General features: G+C 41.8%; 1 protein-coding gene across 1 annotated transcript in view; it reads left to right on the top strand.

Moving 5' to 3' along the window:
* The window catches only part of MACO1 (macoilin 1), a 69708-nt gene that overhangs the window by 23219 nt on the left and 34474 nt on the right, over positions 1 to 12015 (top strand). Inside the window, exons 3-6 of the mRNA XM_073572284.1 lie at positions 786 to 912; positions 7526 to 7649; positions 8063 to 8244; positions 8508 to 8994. Of these exons, the coding sequence (XP_073428385.1) occupies positions 786 to 912; positions 7526 to 7649; positions 8063 to 8244; positions 8508 to 8994 (920 nt within the window). The remainder of the gene's footprint in view (positions 1 to 785; positions 913 to 7525; positions 7650 to 8062; positions 8245 to 8507; positions 8995 to 12015) is intronic.

The raw sequence follows: 12015 nt of genomic DNA, 5'->3' as shown, positions 1-12015 counted from the left end.
ATGGAATGGGTGTAAAAACGCTGCGGAATCTGCACAAAGAGTTGACATGCTGCCGAAAATAAACCACTGCGTTTCTGCGCTGATTTTTCCGCAGCATGTGCACAGCGTGTTGTTTTTTTTTTTTTTTTTTTTTCCCCCCCTCCCTCTCATAGGATAACATTGTACTGTATTCTCTGGCGGATCCGCACAGCAATCTGCACCATGTGCACTTACCCTAAGGCTTTTTTCACACTTGCTTGTTTTGCCATTTGGTTCATATTTCCTGTATTTTTGGCAGCATGAAGTATCACAGATCCACCACCTCCTTTTCATAAACCAGTATGTGTGTTAGGTCACACGTTCAGTGTTTGAGTTTTTTACATCAGTATTTAGAAGCCAAAATCAGGATTGGGACGATCACAGGAAAAATATAAAACACGTCACCACTTCTGGATTTATCACCCACTCCTGGTTTTGGCTTACAACTGCTGATGTAAATACTGACCAAATAGTGATGGTGTGCACATGGCCGAAGGCTGATTCGGCATACCTGACTCTTTTATAGCAGTAACCAGAGCCCAAGTATGAGCAGCACCTTCATCTTTCCAAGTGTTTGACCTAAGCGCTCATTCAGAAGTACAATTTTGAAGTCTGGGATGATAAAATGGGTACAGCAAATAGCTTTAAAGTAATCGGGATTGTTATTGTGGCTTGTGGGATAATTGCTAAATGTTCTAATCCAATTTCTCTACCCATTGTCTGTTTTTCCTGGATCTAACTGCTCCTCTGTTCTGTTCTTGTTTCAGGCCTTCTCAGTATTTTTTGTGTGTGTAGCATTCACGTCAGATATAATCTGTCTCCTATTTATACCAGTGCAATGGCTATTTTTTGCAGCTAGTACCTATGTTTGGGTACAATATGTGTGGCACACAGGTAAGTTTTGTTTTAAGTTGGCATTAATGTACACTTGCCTGCATGTTTTGTGTAGTTCTGCACACATACAGTGGGGCAAAAAAGTATTTAGTCAGTCAGCAATAGTGCAAGTTCCACCACTTAAAAAGATGAGAGGCGTCTGTAATTTACATCATAGGTAGACCTCAACTATGGGAGACAAACTGAGAAAAAAAAATCCAGAAAATCACATTGTCTGTTTTTTTTTTTTCATTTTATTTGCATATTATGGTGGAAAATAAGTATTTGGTCAGAAACAAGCAATCAAGATTTCTGGCTCTCACAGACCTGTAACTTCTTCTTTAAGAGTCTCCTCTTTCCTCCACTCATTACCTGTAGTAATGGCACCTGTTTAAACTTGTTATCAGTATAAAAAGACACCTGTGCACACCCTCAAACAGTCTGACTCCAAACTCCACTATGGTGAAGACCAAAGAGCTGTCAAAGGACACCAGAAACAAAATTGTAGCCCTGTACCAGGCTGGGAAGACTGAATCTGCAATAGCCATCCAGCTTGGAGTGAAGAAATCAACTGTGGGAGCAATAATTAGAAAATGGAAGACATACAAGACCACTGATAATCTCCCTCGATCTGGTGCTCCACGCAAAATCCCACCCCGTGGGGTCAGAATGATCACAAGAACGGTGAGCAAAAATCCCAGAACCACGCGGGGGGACCTAGTGAATGAACTGCAGAGAGCTGGGACCAATGTAACAAGGCCTACCATAAGTAACACACTACACCACCATGGACTCAGATCCTGCAGTGCCAGACGTGTCCCACTGCTTAAGCCTGTACATGTCCGGGCCCGTCTGAAGTTTGCTAGAGAGCATCTGGATGATCCACAGGAGTTTTGGGAGAATGTCCTATGGTCTGATGAAACCAAACTGGAACTGTTTGGTAGAAACACAACTTGTCGTGTTTGGAGGAAAAAGAATACTGAGTTGCAGCCATCAAACACCATACCTACTGTAAAGCATGGTGGTGGAAACATCATGCTTTGGGGCTGTTTCTCTGCAAAGGGGCCAGGACGACTGATCCGGGTACATGAAAGAATGAATGGGGCCATGTGTCGTGAGATTTTGAGTGCAAACCTCCTTCCATCAGCAAGGGCATTGAAGATGAAACGTGGCTGGGTCTTTCAACATGACAATGATCCAAAGCACACCGCCAGGGCAACGAAGGAGTGGCTTCGTAAGAAGCATTTCAAGGTCCTGGAGTGGCCTAGCCAGTCTCCAGATCTCAACCCTATAGAAAACCTTTGGAGGGAGTTGAAAGTCCGTGTTGCCAAGCGAAAAGCCAAAAACATCACTGCTCTAGAGGAGATCTGCATGGAGGAATGGGCCAACATACCAACAACAGTGTGTGGCAACCTTGTGAAGACTTACAGAAAACGTTTGACCTCTGTCATTGCCAACAAAGGATATATCACAAAGTATTGAGATGAAATTTTGTTTCTGACCAAATACTTATTTTCCACCATAATATGCAAATAAAATGAAAAAAAACAGACAATGTGATTTTCTGGATTTTTTTTTCTCAGTTTGTCTCCCATAGTTGAGGTCTACCTATGATGTAAATTACAGACGCCTCTCATCTTTTTAAGTGGTGGAACTTGCACTATTGCTGACTGACTAAATACTTTTTTGCCCCACTGTATATTGGAGTAAGGTTCCTTCCTTTTAGCAGTGTAGAGAACATTTTCTGGGCTGATGTTTCTGTATAATGCTGGGAGGCAGACAGGACTCATAGGAACGTTCTTAGAGCAGTGTGATGGATCCCGCGCTGGCCCACTGACTGGATCCATAATGTTGGAGACTTTAAATGGTACAACCTCGACTGGATCGGTTGGAAAGCAACCTGTACTTTTAAAAGATGTTTTTCTTTAAATTTTATTTCCTTTTAATTTGCCTTTTCAGGGTTTCTCTGAAAAGAAAATCTGGAATGCCCAATGGGCTTTAATTTTTCAGGACTCTGTGCCCCATTCCCTCCCCTCCCTCATGATATGTGATCGCTGTCATTGCTGTGATTTACTCGCATTGACATCATGTTGTGCAGCACAGGCAAAAGCTTGACTGCAAAATCCACACCTGTTCCACCAATTGCTAAGGTTTTGGGATGCATTGTGAACATTATAAATAAACTCCATTGTAAAACTCTATTTTTTTTTTTACAGGAAAAATACGGTATATATCTTTGTACCATGTTAGCCAGTAAATGGAGAAATATTAAAACTGAGAGCCCTCAGTGGTTATTTTGTTACCATCTTTTCAGTTGACCATTAAAAGCGATCAACCACTGAGGACTTTCAAATGTTATTTTTGTAAACCTCTAATTCATAAAGTACCATATTTTTCAGACCATTTTCCTTCAAATTTGTGAGCAAAATGTGGGGTGCGCTTTTGATCCGAATGCAACATGGGGAGGGGGCAGCGGCGGAGTGGGATCACACTCACAGGAGGCAGGAAAATGTCGCTGCTGCAGGAATCCGACGCTGGGGAAACCATGTGGTCCTGATGCATAAAGTGAAAGAATATTCATTAGCTGCTTCTCCGCCCACCTGTCAGCGCTGAGCAGTGGGTGGGAAGCAGCAAATGAATATTTCTTTACTAAAACAGCGGACCCACATGGTTTCCCCAGCTCCAGATTCCTGCAGCAGCTGGGGCGATTGTGTGTCCAGTGGAGAAGATGGCGGCAGAAGCAGGGTGCCACAGGAGAGATCGCCGCAGTTGCATACCTGACAGCACAGCGCCTGACAGTGCTGATGCTGAGTGCTCCTGTCCTTATAGGACCTGTAGTGAGGTAATGAAGAGGTTGGGCTGGAGCATCACATGATGGCACAGAGCCCTCCCTCTTCATTATGTCACCACAAGTCCTGCAGAGACCACACTAGAAACAATGCAGCTTCTTCTTACAGGACCTGTGGTGAGGTCATAAGAGGGAGGGCTCTGTGCTGTCATGTGATGCACCATCCCTTCATTACCTCTCCACAGGTCCTATAAGCTGAAGAGAGAGATACTTTGGTTTTCTAGTGTGGCTGGCTGCAGGACCTGCACTGATGTGAGCACAGCCTGTATAAGTAAGAATTAATTAAAAGTTTGGTAATTACAACACAAAAAATCATTCTGCCTCTCCTGTGGGGAACTATGACTCCTAGCATGCCATAGGATCTGCAGGACATGCTTGGGAGTTATAGTTCTCCCATGGGATCTTAAAGCAGCCCAGTGTTATTTTTCAGTGCTGGAATGGTGCTTTAAATATAAGCCCTGTGCCCCCATTCTTGTACTCGCCCTCCAGCGTCTTCATATAGTACTTTACAGACACCACACTGGTCCCGCAGCACCATCTTCTACCCGTAGCTTCCAACATAACATACTATTATATATAATAACATCCCATATAATAGTATGTTATTTATGTTAAATATTTTATCACACTTTTTGCTTCAAATATTATTTTTCCCTATTTTCCACCTCTAAAACCTGGGTGGGTCTTATAGTCCGAAAAATATGGTATGTGGTTTGATCACTGCTCAAGCTACTTGCCATATGAATGCTGGCCCTTATTTTCACCTTTTTTCACTTGGGTCAATTGAGCACAGCAAGTCGTAAAGGGTTATTCTCCTCTTGGCACATTGTTACTCATCCATGGTATAGGTAGTAATTTACTGCTTGGTGGTCCCACCAAGGTGTTCACCACTGATCCCTAGATCAGGGTTCTGCAATGTCCCGATGCAATGAAGCTGTGGTTATTTACCATTGTCTAGCAGACTGCTGTACTCGATCTCTGGCAGTTCTATAGCGCGCTGCCCCATTATGTTATCTGTTAGGCCAGAGTCACACAAGCGTCAAAAAAATATAAAATTAATTAAAAATAAACAGTCCAGAAAAATGGGATGATTTTTTTTTTTTTTCTCATTTGCTGCCCATGTGCAGAACAATTTTTTTTTTTTTTTTTTTTTTTTTTCCCCTCACACAACCACAGGTCTGTACTGCCTCATTGAATAACCTTGGTCCATGTACAATATAATTTACCGGTTCGTGTAATTGAGCCCTCAGAGTGAATAGTTGATTACTCACTAAAATGGGAATAACCCTGTAAACTTAAGGGAAGGAGAGAAGCTTTACTATATATTTGTGTGATGTGGAGCAGGCTTTCTGAGTAACAAGCAGTCTTTTAAGAGAGGATTAGTTTTCCTGCCTGTCCTCAGTGATTGACAGCTTGTACAAAGAAGGCTGACAGTCAGAGCTCGGCATCTCTCCCTCGATCATAAGCTGCACTCTGGTAGATCGGCAAAAATCGCTTGACCCTTTCCCATCAATCTGCGCATACACATGATAGCACTTTTCTGCAGGTGACCTCAAGCACTGACAGCGGCTGCCCACACAAGTACACCAACCAGTATGCCAGAAGTCTTTCTTTTATAAATTTCTGCTTTTAGTAGATCACGTTTTGTGTCATGAAAATAAGCTGCCAGTCCATTCAATGAAAGTGGATTTTTGACATTGTTTGCCTTTTTAAAATACAAAAAGCTGATGGGGCTCTCTGGTTTTGAAAATAAAATTGCAAAGTACCTGCAAACGGATTTGATAGGAGCGTCCTCATCACTGTTTTGCCCTCACTTAGGACAATAAAAACTTTTTATCAGTTCGCCGAAAAACCCTCCGAAAACGCAAAAATAGGCATCCCATGCAATTCTATGGGATTCCGCAATGCTGTGCTAATGCTGCGTTTTTTTTTCTGCAGCGGAATCTCTTCGCGGTAAGCGCAGCATGCTCATTAATTTAGTGGAATCGCGGTGATCCCGCACTCATAGGAATGCATTGTTCTGCTTACTTTCCGCATGTGGCTGTGCCCACCATGTGAAAAGTAAGGAGAACATTTGCAGATGGTACCCATGGTCTGGAGGAGAGGAGACTGTCCTCCAGGCTCTGGGTACCATATCCCTGTAAAAAAATAGAATTAAAATAAAAAAAATTGTTGTTCTCACCTTCCGGTGTCCCGCGCAGCCTTCCCGCCTCTCTATGCTCCCGGCATCTTCCGGTCCCAGTAATCCTTTGCGAGAATGACAGCGATGACGTCGTGGTCTCGTGGGAGCGTGACGTCTCGCGGTCATTCACGCAAAGGATTACTAGGACCGGAAGATGCCGGGAACGTGGAGAGAGGCGGGAAGTCTGCACGGGACGCCGGAAGGTGAGAATGACTTTATTTATTTATTTATTTTTTTTTTACATCCTATCTTTTACTATTGATGCTGCATAAGCAGCATCAGTAGTAAAAAGTTGGTCACACTGGTCAAACACTATGTTTGACCAGTGTGACCAACCTTGTCAATCAGTTCTCCAAGCGATGCTACAGATAGCTTGGAAAAAGCTAGCATTCTGCAAGCTAATTACACTTGCAAATCGCTAGTTTTTCCATGGGAAAATCGCAGGAATTTAAAATGCGATTTTCCCGCGGAATGGCATTCTGGAATTCTTGCGGTAACTTCCGCAAGAGTTCCGCTACGTGTGAACGTAGCCTTAGAGGTAAAATGGGTAAATGCTTCTAGTAACGTTCATTGGAGCTGATAGTCTTTGCTTTGCGGCTGACAAGTAGGATGCCACCATGCTCTTGCTAATGTATGTAACCTAAGGCTATAGTGGTGTTATAGAGAAGAACTGAGGAATTTATTCCTTTCTGTAAAAGGCTAATGTGCTTAGATTTATTTATTTTTGAGTCACTTTTCTAATTTTACTATTACGGAAAGTTCTTCCAGCGGATCATCTGACAAACGCATTTGTATAAATGGAAATGTGCTTGGTTTGAATGTCTGCTGGCACACTGGCATGTCAACGCCAATGTTGGGACTACACCACAAGACCACAGAATATCTGAGCATAAGTTTCCTAATGAAAAGTCCTATACCAGCCCCAGTAGGGATAAAATATCACAACTGCAGTTCAATCTTTCGATTGTCTTTTCTTGGAAGGAAATGTTAGAATTAGCATGTAGTACTTGCTGTGGAACTACATAGTAAACATTAAATGAGTTTTATAGGGTCACCATCTTGGTCTGATTTTTGGTGATAATAGCTTTGCATTGCTTCTCATGCATATGTCCGTACTCAACTATTGAGTTCTTATAGAAGTGAATGTAGAACACCACACATGCATGGCGATATGTCCATTATTGGACTCTCAAGATGAGCCCCCATTCTCGTGCTGGATGTATCATAAATGTCCTAGATGGATGTGACAAGACACTTTTAAAGGGGTACAAATATCTTTTACTGGTTTCTGAGAAATGGTGAGTTCTCAGTATAACTAGTGATCTGAAAGCACAGAATATCTGTGTATATGACTCTACGTCTTTAATGCTGCTTGTAAGTTTCCCTGTTTCGTTCATCTAGTCGACAGTAAAAGCATGTCAATGCCACTTTTATTTTGGAGATCAATGGTGGCCCAATCTGTACCAGCTTATTTCTACAACGTAGCTTCTTTGCGGTAGATGGCACTTGCATGTACTGGTGCCGTCCTTCCTGTCTGTAAAAATTGCAATCCTCAATGTTCATTGCTTTATTACTAATGCCAATTATTTCTCTTCCCTCTGCAGAAAGAGGCGTCTGTTTGCCTACAGTCTCGCTGTGGATACTATTTGTTTATATTGAAGCAGCAATTAGGTTTAAAGATCTGAAGAATTTTCATGTAGATCTTTGTCGTCCATTTGCTGCACACTGGTAAATTTTTAATTTTCTTTTTTTCTATTTTTGAGGTGTATTTTCTATTGCTTTATTTCCATATGCAGTCAGAACAAAGATCTTCTACGTTGTTCTTGACCAGGGGGTGACCATCTTCGGCACGCCAGCTATTTTGAAACGACAACTTTCCCTATACCCTTAGTCACATGCTTTCGAACAACTGCCAGGGATTGTTGAGAGTTGTAGTTTCACAACAGCTGGAGTGCCAGAGCTTGCTGATCCCTGATATGGAGGATTGTTACCATCCGTATATTGGTATAAAAAAAAAATCTTGGCACCAAAGTACCGGTCATCTTTCTTTTCCTCCTTTATACCTAAAATTAAGAAAGTGATGAGTATGTATTATATTGATCTCACGTTTGTATGACCCTTGTTTTTGTGTCTTTGCCCAGTATCGGATATCCTGTAGTCACTTTAGGCTTTGGATTTAAAAGCTACGTCAGTTATAAAATGCGGTTAAGAAAACAGAAAGAGGTACAGAAGGAGAACGAGTTTTATATGCAGCTCCTGCAGCAGGCACTACCCCCAGAGCAGCAGATGTTACAGAGGCAAGAAAGGGAAGCAGCAGAAGAAGGTAAGTGCTTGTCAGAAGTGGCTGCAGTCATGCTTGAAGGGACTGTCCGCGTCAGGACAGAATGACCAAACCAAGTAGAGGCGCCCAGGGCATCTTGGCGTGGCCAAACATTTAAGGGCACCTTACCACCCACTTGGCTCACTCTATCAAGCCAGTGCTGTCAATCAAACCCTATTATGTCACTGTCCTGATATGGATGTGGTCCTTTCTCTTAAGAGATTTACCATTCCAGGTAATGACTCTCTCTCTTTTTCATACTGCAGCCCCCAAAGGTTTACCTGAAATGGATTCTTCAATACCGTTACAGCACAATGGACTCTCATCCAACAAAAAAATATCCAGCACATTACCGGAGCTGGAATATAAAGAAAAGGGCAAAGACAAGGATGTGAAAAGACACAATTTGGGGATTAACAACAACATCCTTCAGCCCACAGACTCTAAAGTACAGGAGATCGAATATATGGAGAATCATATCAACAGTAAACGACTAAATAATGACTTGGGGAGTACAGAGAACCTTTTAAAGGAGGACATGTGCACTACTTCCTCTAAGAACTACAAGAACACCACAGGGACTGCAAATTCATCTCCTCGGAGCCACAGCTCGTCTAATGGGACGATCCCTTCCTCCACATCCAGCAAGAACGACAAGAAGAAATGCACTAGTAAAAGTCCAAGCATGCACAAAGATCCAACGGAGAACTGTATTCCAAACAACCAGCTTAGTAAGCCAGACACATTAGTAAGGTGAGTGATGGTGCATTCTCAGCTTTTGTCTTCATCTGGCAAACTTTTGGTATAGTAAATTAATAAGCCTAAAGGAAAGGAGACCCAGGGTGTGTCCAGTAAGGGGGCATTTGGGAAAATATGTAAAATGTTATCTAGGTGCACTTCTAAATCTTGCAGGAATGGGAGTGTGCTTCCATTTTTACAATTGGCAACCAACAGGGTCATCACTTTGTTCCCAACGGGCACCGCCACCAGTGTTATGTACTGAACGTCCTCTCATCTCTGAAGAGCATTGTTGGCAGTCTGGTTTAGTCTGCTCATCAATAACACACCTACAGTTTCCCAGCAAGGTGGTTGTTTATTATAACGCCATTTATTCCATGGCGCTTTTACATGTGAAAAGGGAGGAGAGAGGACCCTGCCCGGGAGGGCTCACAATCTACAAGGTTGGGTGATGAATTAGAATGGAAGCTAAAAGGAAATGGTAATGGAAGATGTGTAACATATAAGTAATACTTACAAGGAATGTAATCCTTTCTATAAAAACATTAATCTTTAAAAGAAAACCATGGATTGCATAGTTACCATTCACATGAGTCATTTCTAAATGCACAGGTGAGACCGCTCCACATTCATGTCCAGAAAGTAGAAAAAAATCTACATACAGAAAAAACCTTTCTCAGAATATGATAAATTCATTTTAAAGCCTGTAGTACTGCGTAGCTGTATTCTTACTTCCCATCCGTCAGTCGTTAGTGGCTTGTTAGCAAGGCTCGGCTGGAGCCATCACAGGATGATGTTTGGTTATAGAATACTGCTTTTGAGTTTCCAGAAAAATGGCTCCTATGGAGAATTTGATTTCCTCCACCAACACTTAAATTGGCTTACCTTGACAAACTGGGTCTTGTTTATTAGATTTTCCCCATAAGACCCATTTAATAAATCTGTCTGCCCTCATAAGATTTATTCCTTGTTTGATTTTAATTTAAAGAGTTTACTTTATGTGCACATGACGAGCCTATAATTAAATGAAGCACAATTGCTAATGAGCAGATTTGGCTCTTCTCTCGCCAGTATTTTTTTTTTCCTGTTGTAATTGACATTGATATGAAGTGACTAATCTTGAACTTCCTAGACGCAGCAAGAAACCTTTGTCTTGTTCCTAAAGCTGGCTGTGCTACAAAGAGGAGACCTTTTTTTGCCAGTGCCTTTTAATAGACAGACCCTGTTGAAAGGCGTTATCTTGTTGGTATATCTGTTGCCAATACTTGAGTGGACATCTGTCTCAGGTCACAGATGAAGTCGAGATCAGTTAGTGATTTGTCATCCGGAAACACAACTTTCCCTGACCACTGAAAAATGTTTTTCTGAAATATCATGCATGGTTCCCCCCCCCCCCATGATCTTTTTTTTTTTTTTTTTTTTTTTAAGATCACTTATTTAAATGTAATGCATTTAGGCTTATTTTACACTTACCGTGTTTTTGCTGCCCCAATAGATTTCTATGGGGACGCAAAATCGGCCCCCAAAAATTCCACGGTGTGCCGTACAGCCATGAGGGCCGTATTTGTGGCCGTGAACGAGCCTGCTCTATCTTTCACGGTGTACGGATATGTGCAATAACAAACGGAAGTTTTGTTTTTGTGGTAATCCGTGACTTCCAGTTTTGCAGAACGACAGTGGTTTTTTTTTTTTTTTTTTTTTTTCCAATGCTATTTCCATACTATTGTAAACATGAAAAACGGCGATCTACAAGTTTTTTTGTGGTCCGTTATTGCGGCAGACCGCCTTTTTTGCAGCGATACAGCCTGCAAAAACGGGCCTCAATAATGGGTTACAAAAAACCTGGTAAGTGTAAAACTAGACTGTTACATGACATCACTCATCAGTCATCATCGCCACCTGTTTTCAGCCTTGCTCTGACACCACATAACTGCTATTGCAACGTGCCAGATAACTCTGTTCTAGAAGTCCCTTTTCTCCATACAAGGCCGGAGTCACACTAGTGAGGAAAACGGACGAGTGCAATGCAAAAAAAAAAAAATCGCATTGCACTCGCCCCAATGTTAATCTATGGGGCAGCTTCCATCAGGCAATTTTTTTTTTTTTGTCCCTCGGCCGTTTTAATTGGGCTGAGAAAATCGCAGCATGCTGTGATTGTCACAGATTATTGGCCCTGACTTGCCAATGCAAGTCCATGGGTGCGAGAAAATCGGATTACACACGGACCACAAGTGTGACTTGTGAGAAATACGCACCGGTGTCCTTTAACAAAATATAAAATTAGTGTGTACAGTGCTGTGCAAAATAATTGGGACAAAGCTTTTTTTTTTAAGTAAAATCGTAAGCTGGTTACCAGTCACTGATTCAAACCAGTTTTAACTGCTATGAACAGGTAGTGTGAGTGTACATCCTTGAGTAACAAAATGTGGTTTTAGTCAGAAATAGCTAGCTGCCCCCTCAGCTTCAGTTGAGAGCTTGTTTCTGTGAGGAGTGGTTTAGTGTACTTATTCTCCGTGTGATTGGTGCCTGTAAAAATAGATGTTACTCCACGGAAGAGGTCTAGAATTATTACTCTTAATGAACATATAAATCTGACTGTTGGAGAAATCGCTTCCGCCGTTGGAATTGGAAAATCTACCATTTCAAGAATAATTCGCAGACACAATGAAACTGGACCGTTTTCTCCAAAACGAAAAAGGAAATGTGGAAGAAAAAGGCAAACGACACCAAGAACTGATGAAACACATATCAAATAGTAAAATTAATGCAAGAAAAAGTAAAGACCTCCAAAGAGACTTGTTCGCTGCAGGTATTGATATTAGCGATTTGACTGTACGGTGCAGGCTTCTGGAAGTTGGTCGGAGGGCAACAAAGCCAGTAAAGACATCTCCAATGAAGGCAAAACAACTCACATGGGCAAAATAATATAAATCTTGGACAACTAGCCAGTGGAAAAAAGTACTCTTCAGTGATGAAACCTATCTTTTTGTTCAAGGGTACAGAGCAAGGGTTAGACGCAAACTGATCATATTCAAC

Source organism: Dendrobates tinctorius, unplaced genomic scaffold (assembly GCF_039654945.1).
Source record: "Dendrobates tinctorius isolate UK_male_01 unplaced genomic scaffold, ASM3965494v1 ptg000007l, whole genome shotgun sequence".
NCBI classification, from domain to species: Eukaryota; Metazoa; Chordata; class Amphibia; order Anura; family Dendrobatidae; genus Dendrobates; species Dendrobates tinctorius.
The sequence above is the reverse complement of the archived record's forward strand: the minus strand, read 5'-3'. Positions and strand labels throughout refer to the sequence as shown.